This window comes from Bufo gargarizans, chromosome 5 (assembly GCF_014858855.1).
Source record: "Bufo gargarizans isolate SCDJY-AF-19 chromosome 5, ASM1485885v1, whole genome shotgun sequence".
Classification (NCBI taxonomy): Eukaryota; Metazoa; Chordata; class Amphibia; order Anura; family Bufonidae; genus Bufo; species Bufo gargarizans.
The window spans coordinates 173,904,439-173,920,551 of record NC_058084.1 but is presented as its reverse complement, the minus strand read 5'-3'; the positions used below and the strand labels follow the sequence as shown (position 1 = coordinate 173,920,551).

Sequence of the window (16,113 nt, the reverse complement as noted above, 5' to 3'; positions counted from 1 at the left end):
GCTGTAAAATAACAATCTGAAAATGCATGCTCTAAGGGCTCACCCAGACGACCGTAGGTTTGTGTCCGCATCCATTCTTCAATTTTGCAGAACAGATACGGACCCGTTCATTTCAACGGGCTGTAAAAGATGCGGACAGCACTCCGTGTGCTATCTGCATCTGTAGTTCCGTTCCGCAGCCCCGGAAAAAAGATAGAACATGTCCTATTCTTTTCCGCCTTTGCAGGCAAGAATAGGCATTTCTATCATAGGGCTGACTGTTCTTTTCTACTGGATTTGCAAACCGCAGAAATGGATATGGTCATCTGAATGAGCTCTAACATTAAGAAATGCATTCCTTTTAATTCTCCGGCTGCCAGCACAATTTTCACAGGTTTGACAAACAAAATATGACTTATTAAAGAAAACAAAAAAGTACCATAGTTTTGCATCAACGCAGAATGTTTTGTACAAAATGCATAAAAAGTCAAGTTTGAGGCTAAAGTCTGACAACACTGTCTGAAAATAAGAGTACAATATGTGCAGAGTTGTCTACCTGCAGACAGATGAACAAACCGAAAAATCTCTATGATTCAGATGCCAGTAGTTAAAGTCGACATATGCCCTTTTTAAAGGGAACCTGTCACAAAGAAGATGCAGTGCACTATGGTGGCAGCATGTTTAGAGCAGAAGGAGCTGAGCAGATTGATATATAGTTGTGCTGGGAGAAGTTCCAGAGAGATTTATTCAGTTAAATCTCTGCTCATTCTGGTCTTAGAGTCCAGTGGGCAGTCCTATCAGTGATTGACAGCTCTCTCTGTAAGCAAAAGTCATACAGGGCAGACTGCCGAGCACTGATCAGCCTGCCTACATGACTACTGGGATCTAACTGAGCAGGGATTTTGGCCTGACCTAACATTACAATAATGTGTAGTGCTACAGATGGATTTGAACTATCAAGCTGCAGTCCAATGGAATAGATTGGGTTGGATCTTGTGGACTGCAGCCATTGCGCGAGAAACTTAAAATCAATTGTGCTACAAAAAGTCTCAGCATTAAGGTCCTTTACACAATGATTTCTCAGACAGGCATCTGTCTGAGGCATCCATTAACATACAGGCTTTTTTTTTGTATACGTTAAACATATGACAAAAATCCAACACTTCCATTATTTTCATTGTTCTGCTCATCCAACGGAGCAGAACAACAGTATATAATAAATAGTTGTGGTGTGAACGTGGCCTAAGAGGTGGGTTTGCAGGGAACCATTACTGGTCTAAATAACAGGAAGCAATTATAGCGAAGTGATAAAGTCCAGTCCAATAATATGGCAGATCTTCCCTGTACTTTATCACTTGGCTATAATAGCCTGCTGTGCACTTACATCAGTGTGAGATGTGTGTGATATATGTGGTTGAGTGTGTAGATCGCACACTGCACAACATACATTACACATATGGATACATTGCTGGACTTTCACCTTGTGGTGCAGGTCAGACTGGAAGTCCGGGCTCCCCCGCAGTGGTCCAGCACTCCATTCCTCTTCAGCTCTCCTCATACATCGGGACTCCGGTGCCAACCTCTCCTCCTTTCAGCTCCCGCCAGCTTCCCCTGCTGCAGGGCGCTATATCGCTCCAGCATCCGCCCAACCTAACCAATAGCAAAGCTCCTTACTGTATGGAGCTTAGCTATTATTTATTTCAGGCACGGGCAGCATCATTGCGCTGTCTGTGCCGTTCCCTGTGCTGCTGAATGTAGAGTAAAACAGCCTGAACAGATGTCTATGACGCTTGTACAAGCGTTATTGCGATCTCTGATGCCCTCTATTGTTCTCGGCTTGTACCAGGGCGAGCTGCTCCTCTGGTATGTGTGTACTGTACAGGATCCTGAAGAAGCTCCTGTCCTCATCATAGAAAGTGATATACAGCGTCCATATGTAAAGACTTGCTTTAATATTTCGTATATCTTCATTTTCTCTTATCTTGGGATGGCATTTTGGAGCTATGGAAAACTGGTAATTGGTTCCAAAAAGTTATGGGTCTCAACTTACAACAGTTGTCCCAGAACCAATTATTATTGGAACTTGAGGGACCGCTTGTATTGACATTTTCAGACGTGCCCTGCAACCCTGGGTCATCTCACTGGTGCATAAGCATAGCTTTAGATTGAGTGGTGAAAACTCCAGGGAACTGAAGCTCCCCAACATCCTTGAATAAAATGTATTGGTCTAGGCGGGTCAGAGCCAAAAATGAAAGCACTATTTAGACTAAGAAGAGCTGGTCAAACAAGTCACCTGAATCTAGCATGGGAACAGCTCGCTATAAAATTGCAAAAGCTTATCCATGGAAATCATGAACTGACAGTCAGAATACTTTTAAAAACTCGCTTTTACACAAAACAGTTATTACTAGAATGATTCAATCTGATAAGTTTCTCATACTTAGGCCTCCTTCGGTTCTTCGATTGTGTCTTCTTCCCCTCTGGGCTACAAGACAAGTCCCCGATTCCAGTATGGACAGGTGGGAGGGGTAAGTCAGACAGCAAGTGCCGAAGTTTTCTCTCCATTTCCTTCTTGACAGATTTTCCTGGGATACAGCCTCGGAAACTAGGAGACAATGGTAAAAAGGTGGAGAATTAAATGGGTTTGAACTCAAAAATGTTCCCTTTATTCCAGACAGATTAACAACCCCCCCCCCAATATGGTCAAAGTTGTATATGATGTATAAGACTATGTGCCACATAATGCGGCTGATGTGACGCAGCAACACAACCTGCAAGCAATGCAGAGCGCCAATGGCCCCATGCAAAGGCACCCGAGCAGCACCAGAGGACGGCGGGCCGGCAAGTCTCAGCGCAGCAGTCTTTAATTGGCCAGCGCATGTGCAATATGAAAAGTTGTTACTCTGCCCATAATAGGCAGAGCAGTGCGCAGGAGCGGGCTAACTGCTCTGAGATTTGCCGGCTCGCCGTTCTCTGGTGCTGCCTGAGACTTCCGCTGGCTGGAAACAAGGGCGGACCAGAGGGCGAAAAGGTGTGTTTTTCTGGGCACATCGCCGAGGCACCTGGGCACTTGCGGCAGTTACGCCGCCCCTGGGCACTTGCAGAAGCTTATTTGAATACGTTTAAAGTGTCTTTTTCAGGATCTCGACGAGGGACACAGAAAAGAAAGGCACCATTGTAATGAGGGTCAAAGAGTCTATAACCTGATCTGAGCGGTCTAAACGCTCAGATTAGGTGACAGACTCCCTTTAAACAAGCACTAAGGTGAAAGTTTTTCTAGCACTACTGAGACAGAGCTGCCATTATTACCCTTAATAATAATAAAATGTGTCTTTCCCTGAAAAACAGTGTTCTTATTTCGAACCTGTTGGGTCAGAAGTATATGGTAACCCCTGTGCTTAACGGTTGTGTCTGCAGCAGTCGGGGGTCATCAGCCTGTGACACCCACTATTTGAAGCCTACCTACTTGCTATCCAAAGCAGCACGGTTCAGAGGCAGGACATCTATTCTACATAATAGATGGGGAATGGAGCTTTTTAAACAGAAAACAAAGCTATGATCACAATATAGATATTACACAGTAGAGGAACCGCTGGTATGGGATGAATTCAGGGTTTCATAAGGAATTGTAGCAATGTTTTGTCCTTCTTCAGACTAGTTGCAGAGGCTGGGTGGCCAATTTAGCCTAATTGCCCCCATCCCAATAATCTGCTGGGATGTTATGAGATGCAGCAATGTGACTGTATCCTGACAAGTAGCTCAGTACATATAACAGAATGGATCGGTCTGGGTACTTCTAGAGGAGAATCCAGGCGCTGGGACAGAGGTAGTGGACGCTTGTGACTAGACTGTATTACATTTTATTTGTTGCTTATAATTACATATGACAAATAAGTAAAGATTATCTTTAAAAATGGAATAAACACGAAATGTAGGGAACGATATGGTTCACCTAGTGGCCAAGATGAACTGCTGTGTCTGCGTCTAGAATACAGACATAAGGTGGAGCCAATTGGTACAACTAGAGTTTCTACAACTTATTTCAACTTGCTCGAAAAGGGGCAGGCCACCTAAAATTCTGCATCAAAGTAAGGCTACTTTCACACTGGCGTTTCTGGGCCCGCTTGCGAGATCCGTTTCAGGGCTCTCACAAGCGGCCCAAAACTGATCAGTTCAGCCCCAATGCATTCTGAATGGATAAGGATCTGTTCAAAATCCATCAATTTGGCTGGATTTGGTCTCCATTGCGTTTTTTTAGACAGTCACTAAAACGCTGCTTGCAGAGTTTTGGTGACCGTCTGATGATGCGGTGCCAAACGGATCCGTCCTGACTTACAATGTAAGTCAATGGGGGCGGATCCGTTTTTTCACTGACACAATATGGTGCAATTGAATACGGATCCGTCCCCCAGATGGATCCATTTTGACTTACTTTTTTTTTTAATGAATAATGCAAACGGATCCGTTCTGAACGGATACAAGCGTTTGCATTATCTGTGCGGATCCGTCTGTGCAGGTACAAGACGGATCTGCACCAAACGCGAGTGTGAAAGTAACCTAAGCCAACCAATAGTCATCAGCACATTTACCATCCGGCTTGTGATACCATCAGACCATCTATAGGATTGTAAATGGGCCCCAGCGTTTCCGTGGTGAAAGCCGCTTCATTGGTTCTATTACATAACAGAGGATAACACTTATCTCCACATGACTTTTTCATGCACATCTAACATATAGCCATAGCACTTGCTATGGGGATCACAAGTTGAGGGACCCTGTCAGGTGCAAGAACATTATAATGGCTTTTTGGCTATATAGCGCTATTATACACATCTTTAATTATTGCCACTTATGCCGCTGTTCTAATTTTCTTACAGTAGGTGTTGGGGGCCCGTTCTTATTTTGCTCTGGGGCCCTAAGAATTATAATTACAACCTTGCAGAATGCACTGCCCATCCTCTGTAATTATCCACAATGTCACATACCTGTGAGCATCATTGGAGAGGACAATGGGAAGAGGTAGTGCTGAAAAAGTTGCTGGTGACGAGCCCGAACTTTTAGCCTTCTCAGCATTTGCAGATGCCACCTTCTGGACCTTGCTTTTCTCTTTCTGACTAGACGTCTCCTCTTTGACAGTGTCCGTCTTATTTGGCTTTCCACTGGTCTTGGCTGCTTTGTCTACATTTGAGCTATCCGCAGCGGACACCTGGACCGACGCCTTGACTCTAACTTTGTCGCTTTTTGCAGTTGGAGATGGTGCAGCGTCCGCTTTTGTTTTCTTTTGCTCCTTGGCATGATTTGCTTGTTGGGCAATACTGGCAGCGTCTGAATGCCCTTTGGTGGGAGTGGAAGTGCTGGAAGCCTTTGCTAGGGCTCTGGCAGCCTCAGCTTCTCTAGCTTTTTTGTTCTTGTTCAGTTCTGCAGCTAGACTACTCTTCAGGGTGAGAGTACTTGGTGAAATGCTGGACTGTCTGCTTCTAGACCTGGAAACTCTATGACGGCTTCGAGAACGAGAGCGCCGTGATTTGTAAGGACTTCTGCTCCGTGATCTTGCATTTCGCCTGAGGGAAAGTATAAAGAAAAAATAATGAATTGCTAATCCAAAATACATAACCGCAATGCTCTAACAAGATGTACGTTTCATTCTGTTATTTTCTGAGTCAAGTAACATGAATCTCAGCTTGTACATCAGGTAACTATTCCAGCACTTCTCTTACAGGGTATTTACAACGAGTCATTGATGCATCGCTGGGCGCCGGGAATTATTAGAATGAAGGCACATGCACCTTACATGGAGAACATGTCGCAGCACAGAAGAACCCATCTTTTGCAATATCTAATAGGACATTGTGACTCCCTAGCCCAAGGTTTCTTTTTTATTCGCTACCTAATGTGAGGAGATGGTTTAGCACCTCAACAATGGAGAAATTTAGTAGGCCCAGCGTTTAGTACATGTTGCTACTGTGACAAATAAGAGATGTATGCCTATTAAGAATTGTGAAATCTCAGGCTGCCCCTGCGCCAGAACTAAAATCACAGCAGTTGGGAATGTAATGGCAGTTTTCTGTCTTGTTGCGATGGTCCCGTCTACAGCAAGAGTATTTAAAGTGGCAAAGAAGCCACACATTAGGGAGAAAACCAGAACTTGAGTCAAGATCTGTGACTTTTCTATGCAAGAAAACTGGGGTAGAAATGTCAAATCTCCCACTCAGTGACTGATGTCTACATGGCTCCTGCTTTTTACTCAACTCTGGTTCCAGCATAGTCATGCATTTGTCACAGTATCAGACAATAATCCTGTAAATGGTATGTGATGTAAAGGCAATATTCATTAACAGGCACTCCTAACAACCAGTATAACCAGCTACATTTTTTACCTGGCATCTCTCTGACCCAGATCATTCCAGAATGATGCTCACCGAGTGGCCATTATGCAAGGACGCTACATCCTACAGCTAATTGCTGAGTACCTGGCTTGTCCTATACATCACACATTCCATTGGTACAATGACATTTGCTGCTATACCCATTTCTCTCTTGGCTCCAAATGAACACATGTACAACTAGATCACTGACGGCACCTCATGTCCCACTCTATAGACTGGTGATATCCGGTCACATACTGAAGCAGCTGTCACAAGGTCATTGGTCTCTGACCGCTGAATTTAGCAGCTGGCTTAGAAGTTGTTCACCAATTTAAAATACAGCAACTACACTCCACATATACAAGTGGACAGAGACCTAGCAGGAACCTGCACTGTAATCTAAAAAAATAAATGTAATGTCTACTAGAACGTGAATCATCCATTAAAAAACACCACACGTTATGGAAAGGGGACATGATTAAAAAAAAATACAAACCCATTCAGTTGCAATGTGAAAAACTGACCATTTCCCCCTTTCTTGTTACAATTTGACAGTTATCAAATAAAATACCAACATAAAATCACAAAAACAAAGTCCCATTTTTCACCATAAAAAGGTGCATGTACAGAAAAAACGGAACATGTGCCTGGTCAGGAAAGGGAAGTAAATGGCCCGATCTTGAACTGGTTAAAATACAGAATGTGGCTTGTTCCATCTACGCCTACCTCTGTACTGTGTCAATTTTTATGCTCCACGAGCTCTGATTTTTCAGACACTTCACATTCCCAGCTACAAAATAAAAGAAATAAGAGGCTGTAAATGTATTCAGCCTCCATGTAAAAATGTCACAGATGTAAAACGGACGCTAAAACGCTGTCAGGTTACGGGCACGTGCGTCCACACATGGAAAATACTCTGTGGATCTGCATCAAAATCCACATGAGTTCCTTGCAGATTTTGGATTGCCAAGGGCGAAATCTGCTGTGGAATTCCGCAGCGTAAATTGACAAACTGTGGATTTTAAATCCAAACTGCAGGTCAATTTCCGCTGCAGGTTTTTTTCCCCGCTTACACAGATGTGATTTCTTAAACTCTCACCCACTTTGCTGGTTCTGTAGAATCCACAGTGTTTCGGCTAAGTGTGAACATACCCTTAGGGCTCATGTACATGACTGTTTTGAGGTCCGCACACCGGCGTGTGCCTTCCATATTTTGTGGAATGAAAAGTCCGGGCCCTAACAGGACAGTACTATCCTTGTCTGGGAGGCGGACAATAATAGGACATGTTCTATTTTTTGTGGAACAGTCATGCAAACTTACAAAAATGGAATGCACATGAAGTCTTTACAAAACAAATTATGGAACGTGAAAAATATATGTTGGTGTGCATGAGCACTAACTGTATGTATGTGACAGGGAAAGAGGGCTGGGTGGGTGATTAAACTGCACATGGAATATGTGTTGGTGCTATAAAAGCCACATGAAATAGTAAACTGTCCAAAAATTACAACATGTGAGGAAGAGAAATAACTTTTTTTATAGGGCTGCCAGAAAGGTTTCTAAAACAGTTCAGCAAACCCTACTGCGTATGGGGGCTCGGAGGCAGATGGACGGTCACTGCACCTCTGCTAAAAGAAATTGCATCGGAATAAAAGGCTTCAAATTTCATGGTAGTGACCGAACTGGACCTCCGCTGATTGGAGAAGGCAACCCTTTGCCAATCAGTTACATGTTCTGCTTTATCGAATGGATGGACGTTGGCGTGTCAGGTGAAAAACATCCTGCAACCACTGCTGGAAGAACACAAGCTGGTGGTGGCAGCTTTATCATCCCGGGAATATCTTTTCTGGCATTCTCTGAGCCCAATCATCCCTGAGGAAGGCATTCTCAACTGATCTGGGTATGAAACTAGATCATGTACACCCATACTTGCTGATTGTCTTCCCTGGGGGGGGGGGGGGGGGGATTCCCCAGACTGGAACCCAATTGAGCATTTCTGGGACCACCTCGATCATGTTCGCTGTATGGATCTTCCCACACGCACCCTCCAGCAGCTGTGGGATGCACTGCAGTTAGTATAGCCCCCGATACCTGGGACAACCTACCGGCTCCAGACTACACACGGCGGTTACTCTGGATGACAGCGTCTGTATTTCCAAGGCAAGCTTAGCTGGAATATTGTAAGGCTGGTCACCCAGGAAATCGGGTTAATATTCTGGAGGTGGTGTCAGAAATGTTCTATTCTGGCTTCTTAAAGGGAACCCGTCATCAGGTCGATCTACATGACATCCCGATAGGCTGCCTCACCACAGAGCTTGTGCTGGTTCAGCAATGGTGATGTTTTACCATGAAACTGTTCAGCATTCTCAGGGCGAATTTACCAAGGCTGGTGGACTCGTATTCCTAACTCATTTTAAACTAAGTTTCGGGGGAAGCATAACTCTGTTATCAGGGACCATTCGGGGATTTCGGGAACGACAGGCAGCATGAACCTGATGACAGGCTCAGTCTGGTTCTTGAAGAAGCAGCTGTGGTGAAATCAAACTCCTTAGTGCCCTTTTACACGGGCGAGTTTTCCGCACGGGTGCAATGCGTGAGGTGAACGCATTGCACCCGCTCTGAATGCGGACCCATTCACTTCATTCAATAGGGGTGTGCAGATAAGCGGTGATTTTCATGCATCACTTGTGCGCTGCGTGAAAACTCGCAGGAGGTTCTATATTCTGCATTTTTCACGCAATGCAGGCCCCATAGAAATGAATGGGAATGCGTGAAAATCGCTAAAAATCCGCAAGCAAGTGCGGATGCGGTGTGATTTTCACGCATGGTTGCTAGGAGATGATGTTAGTAACTAGGGATGAGCAACCCCGGACCCCATTAAAGTTAATTTACTGTATTATTTTCCCTTATAACATGGTTATAAGGGAAAATAATAGCATTCTTAATACAGAAAGCATAGTAAAAATGTGGCTGCCAAAGGACCTTTGATGACGTGGTAAGCGCGGTGACGTCAGCGCAGGTCCTGCTGAATGAAGATAGAAGATTTATATCTTCATTCAGCAGGACCTGCGCTGACATCACCACGTGGGAGCGCGATTACGTCAAAGTTTTTTTTGCAAGTCTTGAAAGATGGGAAAAAAAAAAAAAAAAAAAAGAGAAGCCGCCTGCGCGATCAAGTGGATGAGGAGAGTTATGTTTTCATTATTTTTTTTTAACCCTCAATGGACATTTTAGTTACCATTCTGTATTAAGAATGCTATTATTTTCCTTTATAACCATGTTATAAGAGAAAATAATAAAATCTACAGAACACCGAACCCAAACCTGACCTTCAGTGAAGAAGTCTGGGTACCACATTCAGTTTTTCTCACGTGTGCGCAAAACACCCTGAACGCATCCAGCCCTCACCCGCAAGAAGGGGGGCTAAGGCTTCGTTCACATCACCATTCAGCCTTTACGTTCTCTTGCCCCGTATAGGGGCAGGAAAACGGACAGGACGGATTCGGCACATAACAGAGCCCACAGACACCATAGACCAGGCATCCTCAAACTGCGGCCCTCCAGCAGTTGTAAAATTACAACTCCCCTGCTGTAGGCTGATACCTGTAGGCTGTTCAGGTATGCTGTGAGTTGTAGTTTTGCAACAGCTGGAGGGCCGCAGTTTGAGGATGCCTGGTCTATGGGGTCAGTGGGCTCTGTTATGTGCCGAATCCGTCCTGTCCGTTTTCCTGCCCCGTTTATGGAAAGGCTGAACGGTAATGTGAACGAAGCCTGAGGGGTACATTCTCCTTTAGGGGCACCTAAGTACAGCAGATCCAATGCCATCTCTGCTATACACTAGAGGTCCGTGCACAAGGCTGTAGGGATCAGTAATTCAGCGCAGACAGCAAAGGAGGGGGCACGGGGTTTTACAATGGCAAGACCCCCGCTGATGGCTGTCACATTCATTCTATTCAGCCATCTCTTTCTGGGAAAGCTGGGTGGTAAGTATTAGGGTACAGTATGTCCACAGCAGCAAACTGTGGACCAAATGATTGGGGAAAACACAACAGAAAGGCTACATTGCACACAACCATGCCGTGTTTTGTAGGTCACAAATTGCGGAAAGGAACAATGGAAAGGCCCCTTTTCCGCAAAATGGACAAAAATAGGACATGTTCTATCTTTTTTGCAGGACCATGGAACAGAGTAACAAAGTGCTGTCTGCATGTTTAGCGGCCCCATCGAAGTGAATGGGTCCGCATCCGAGCCGCAAAAATGTGGCTCGGATGCGAACCCAAACAACGTTTCTGTGCATGAGGTCAAATACTGCAGATTTGCCAGAGTCGCCCTCGCCAAGGGCGAGACCTGCAGCATAAAGTGACAGTGTGGATTTAAAGGGGTATTCCGGGTGTAAGAAGTTATTCCTCATTCACAGGATAGGATATAGTGGGGTCCCTACAAGTGGGACAACCACCGGTCCTGCACCTTCTGGGGCCCCCCAAAATAAAATGGAGTGGGAGGTCAGGCATGTGTACTGCCAGAGAGTTCTGGAAAGAGCTGACCACTGTAGTCCACCTACCTCTTCATTCATTTTGGGAGGCCCCAAGGGGTATGGGTCCCCCCAAACTGAGGGTGCATTCAGTGTTGCGGATCCGCAAAACACTGATACCGGCTGTGGTGTGTTCCGCAATTTGCGGACCACGCATGACCAGCGCTATATACAGAATGCCTAAGCTTGTCCGCGGTTGTGGACAAAAATAGGACAGGCTCTGTCTTTTATTTGCGGGGGTCACGGAACGGAAATACGGATGCGGACAGCTACCCGCATCTTTTGCGGTCCCATTGAAATTAATGGGTCCACACCCGTTCCGCAAAATTGCGGAACGGATGATTGCGGATCCATTTATACGTTCGTGTGAATGCACCCTAATAGTTATCCCCTATTCTGTGACTAGAGGATAACTTGTCACAACCGGAATACGCCTATAAAAAAAAAAAAAAAAAAAAAAAAAAAAAAAACACTGCACCACAGGTCCAGTCAGGGGGTGGCTCAATCGGAGGAAATTTGGCCTGCGACAAAACCTGCTGCGTATCCCTCGTCCACACTGAATGAAGCTAAACCGCGAGAAGGCTTCCGCAGCGGATTCGCAAGGGGTCCATGCGGTAACCACACCAAGAATGGACCTGTAATTCCTTGGCGTATTAATTCTCAAACCGCGAGGCAAAAGTCCTCGGTTGTCGCAGCCGCCCACTGAAAACATTGGGTTTCGGCCTGGTTTTCGGGACAGGCTCAGTCCTGAAACCCGCGCCCGAAATCCTCTGTCTAAACGACGAAGTGTTGAGCGAACTTGTGTTTTAATTCGGTGTCTAAAGTTCGTGTTATTGAAGAATTGCTTTATCGCGCCACTGACCGTAGCAGAATTTAGAATCCAGAACGCAATTCTTCGATAACTCGAACTTTAGACGCCGAACTTGAAACACAAGTTGGCTCAACACTAAACACGACCTACGTATTTTCAGTAAATCCCTTTAGTGTGGTGCCATCACTCAGCTTTCCCAACCTTCAGCTCCCCCGCAGGGACACTCCGCTTTCCCAACCTTCAGCTCCCCCGCAGGGACACTCCGCTTTCCCAACCTTCAGCTCCCCCGCAGGGACACTCCGCTTTCCCAACCTTCAGCTCCCCCGCAGGGACACTCCGCTTTCCCAACCTTCAGCTCCCCCGCAGGGACACTCCGCTTTCCCAACCTTCAGCTCCCCCGCAGGGACACTCCGCTTTCCCACACTCACCTGGTGACCGGGCTGTAAGGGCTGCGGGACCGGCGCCGGGTCTGGGGCGACGAGTTGTCCGTCCTGTCAAAGCCGCCATAGTTGGGGGAGCGGCGGCTCGCTCGGTGCCCGCTGTAGCCCGGGCTGGGGGAGCTCCGGGCTGGGCTGAGGGACTTCTTGCGGTGGTTGCCGGGGGAGGACGCCCTGTGAGCCCGGTCCCCTCTGTAGGCCTTGGGCGCCTGCTTGCTGTGCACTGAGGCCTCCTCTCGCTTAGGCCTGTACGAGGCCCCGGCCCTGAGTTCCGTTCTCTTCGCCGGCTCCTCCTGAGGCCTCCAGGTCGGGGCGAGCAGCAGAGGCTCCGGCAGCAACAGGTTCCCTACCCCGAGTCTACTCCTTCTGTCGTCAGCGCGGCCCCGAGCGCTTCGTGCTTCGTCCCTCCGCCGGTGGCCCGACTCCTGCCTGCGGGCGCCCCTCTTCCTCCTACTGTTCCTGTCAGCGTCCCCGGCCTGGCGTAGAAGCGATAACGGGGCCGGGTGCAGTCCGGGAGGGGAAGGACATCTATCCGAGGCTGGGGACGGGATGAGGCCTAGTCCGAGCACCGGAGGAAACGGATTGCCCGGGCCCTGCTCGCCCTCTGACAGCGCTCCTTCCGACAGGGAGCTGACGTCGTCGTACTCCACGGTGCTGGCAGCCAGAGCCCCGACCCTCCTCAGCATGTCCCTCCTGCGCTCTTTCTGCCGCTTCTTCCTGGCCCGGTGGCGTCTCCCCGCCCGGGGAACAGCCGGGACCTCGCCTTCCTCCACTAGGCCCATGCCGGGGGGCAGCGTGTCCTGCTCCTGCAGCCTGAGCCTCTTTCGCCTGTGCCGCTCCTTCCTCCGCCTTCTCCCTGAAGAGTCCCTGGGCCCCTGCTGGTGGCCGGACACTGACGAGGCGGCTGAGGAGGAGGTGGAGAGGGCTGGGCCAGGCTGCTGAGTGATCGGGGGGCACAGGGGAGAGAACATCCCGCTCTCTGACGTGCCGTCTGCCTGTGGTGGCCTGCGCCGTGCGCTCAGTAAGTTCCTCAGTGACTCCCGGCTATAAAGTCATCTAATCTCCTCTCCATAGGCAGGAAATCAGCGGGTGCCCTTTAAGAGCGCAGTGGCAGTGCCCTTGTAGTCCCCAGTCAGCCCATGATCAGCCCACAGACGACACACGGCAATCCAGCGCCACACTTCCCCAACTTCCTATGTGAGGTGAACCAGGAGGCAAAGTCTCTTCATGGTGCAGCACTGGAGATTGGCAGCTGCCCAGGAAGCGAAGTCACCCAGGCCTGAAACAAGGAAGTAACACCGGCTCCATGGTCCTCATCCCATCCACACCTCCCACCTCAGCACATGGCAGGGAGGGGACTGCTCCCGAAGGTGGCATTACACCACGCCACACTCTGGGGGCCCTCGATGTGGCCCCTCATGTATAACCTTCTTCACTGGGGTCCTGTCTACTTAGGACAATCTCTTTTTGTTTGAAGGACCTTCAGTGGTCAACTGTAATCTGGGGGGGACGACTGTTTAATATCCCCAGAGCGCCTCCACAGGGGAAAAAAAGTATTACATACCACTTCTTATTGAAATCAATGGGCTCTCTGACATCTGGAGTCATCCACAGTAAGGATGCCTTCACAGGTGGTGGGGAAATCTGCCAGAAAATGTGCAGGTGTTACAGATGTTTACATCCCTTCTTGATGAATGGTGTCATTCTGCTTCAGAAAATCTGCACCACGTCCTTTTTTACGCAGCACAACACAAGGCCAGGACTGTCACTTTTCAACATAACGGGTGAAATAATTATTCATATCTCTGGCAAATTTTGACTTAAAGTTACTTTTATTAAACCAGCAAGTAATTTTTTGACGGGAAATGACATAGGTGTCTCCCAAAAGATAATAAGACCATGTACAAGAGGCATTATTGTAAAAAATAAAAAAACAAATTTCTCAGATTTTATTTACATTTGAGCAAAAAAGTGTCCAGTCCCAAATTATTCATACCCTTCACAAACTGTCACAGTCAAAAGTTCTATACCATTCCAAATAGTCCAAGCTGTTCTAAAGCATCCTAATTACCCTGATTAATTGGGAACAGCTGTTTTAATCAACTCAACAGGTGAAAAACAGCAGCTCTCTGCAGTTGGTTTGTGAACAGTCATGTTTAAGACAAAGGAGCTCAGTGAGGACCTGCGGCTGTGCACATTGTGGCTGCTCACAAGTCAGGAAAGGGCTACAAGGCCATTTCTAAATGTTTTCAAGTTCCAGTGGCTACAGTGCAAAGTATTATTAAAAAATACAAGATGTTCCGCACTGTGGAAAATCTCAGAGGATGTGGTCAGAAGCCAAAAGTGACACCTGTGCTGGCCAGGAGGATAGTTAGGTGAAAAAGAATCCAAGGATCACCACCAAGGCCATCCTGGTGAATCTGGGCTCTGTTGGTGGCAATGTCTCAAGGCAGACAATCCAACGGACAGTGCACACTGCTGGGTTCCACGGATGCAGACCAAGGAGGACGCCACTTCTCCAGATATGGCACACAAAAGCTCGCTTGGCCTTTGCAAAAGCTCATCTGGACAAAGAAGAAGACTTCTGGTCTTCTGTGTTATAGTCAGATGAAACAAAAATGTAATTGTTTGGTCACAATGATGTTTCCTTCATTTGGCGTAAAAAAGGAGAAGCCTTCAACCCAAAGAACACCATCCCCACTGTCAAACATGGTGGTGGGAACTTAATGCTTTGGAAGTGTTTTTCAGCCAATGGACGAGGGAACCTAATCACAGTAAACGGCACCATGAAAAAAGAGCAGTACATGAGGATTCTCAACGACAACATCAGGCAGTCTGCAGAGAAACTTGGCCTTGGGCACCAGTGGACATTTCAGCATGGCAATGACCCAAAACACACAGCAAAAGTGGTGAAGAAATGGTTAGCAGACAACATTAACATTTTGGAGTGGCCCAGCCCGAGTCCAGACTTAAATCCAATTGAGACTCTTTGGAGGGAGCTAAAGATCAGGGTGATGGCAAGAAGACCCTCCAACCTGAAACATTTTGAGCTCATTGCTAAAGATGAATGGGCAGAAATACCTGTGGAGACATGCAAAAAGCTGGTCTGCAATTATAGGAAGCGTTTGATTGCTGTAATAGCCAATAAAGGCTTTTCTATTGATTATTGACAAGGGTATGAATAATTTTGGACTGGACACTTTTTGCTCAAATGTAAATAAAAGCTGAGAAATGTTTTTTTTCCACAATAATGCCTCTTGTACATCGTCTTATTAACTTTTGAGAGACACCTATGTCATTTCCTGTCAAAAAATGACTTGCTGGTTGAATAAAAGTAACTTTAAGTCAAAATTTGCCTGGGGTATGAATAATTATGGGCAGCACTGTAGATCTGGGAGGGACCGAAACGTCAGCCATTTTCACTGTGTGGACCTTTTATTTATGTTTCTTTCCTGGATCATCAATAAAAAGCATCTCTATAAATGCATTCGTTTTGGAGTGCCATGGTTTTTAATATCAGGACTTACGGCAGTGCTACCCTACCACCGTGCACCTATTACATTCCAGAGTGCCAGGCAAACCGACTGGTATCGCTTTTTACAGAAGACACAACAAAAGGGCTTGTGTGAATACAGACATATAGCACCAACATCCGGTATTCCACAGTGATGTACACAGAATAAAATGACATCAATTCTGTCCCCAATGGACAACCTTTCAGAGTTGTGACCTAGGGCTGTATCACATGGGTCACACCTCTTTCCCTGACGCTTCACGACCCCTCAATGCATGTTTGCTTGCCGGGGCTGAATCTGATGTTGCAGGATCCTTGCGCCACATACAGTGGGGAAAATAAGTATTTGATACAATGGCGATTTTGCAAGTTTTCCCACCTACAAAGAATGGAGAGATCTGTATTTTTTTATCGTAGGTACACTTCAACTGTGAGAGACAGAATCTAAAAAAAATCCAGAAAATCACATTGTATG

At 46.7% G+C, this 16,113-nt stretch overlaps 1 protein-coding gene across 1 annotated transcript in view; it reads right to left on the bottom strand.

Moving 5' to 3' along the window:
• Positions 1 to 13,463, bottom strand: part of CDK13 (cyclin dependent kinase 13) — a 60,597-nt gene extending 47,134 nt beyond the window's left edge. The window contains exons 1-3 of the mRNA XM_044293130.1: positions 12,116 to 13,463; positions 4,965 to 5,540; positions 2,420 to 2,584 (exon numbers count right to left, since the gene is read on the bottom strand). Coding sequence (XP_044149065.1) covers positions 2,420 to 2,584; positions 4,965 to 5,540; positions 12,116 to 13,095 — 1,721 coding nt within the window. The 5' untranslated portion in view covers positions 13,096 to 13,463. The remainder of the gene's footprint in view (positions 1 to 2,419; positions 2,585 to 4,964; positions 5,541 to 12,115) is intronic.
• Positions 13,464 to 16,113: the final 2,650 nt, after the last annotated feature.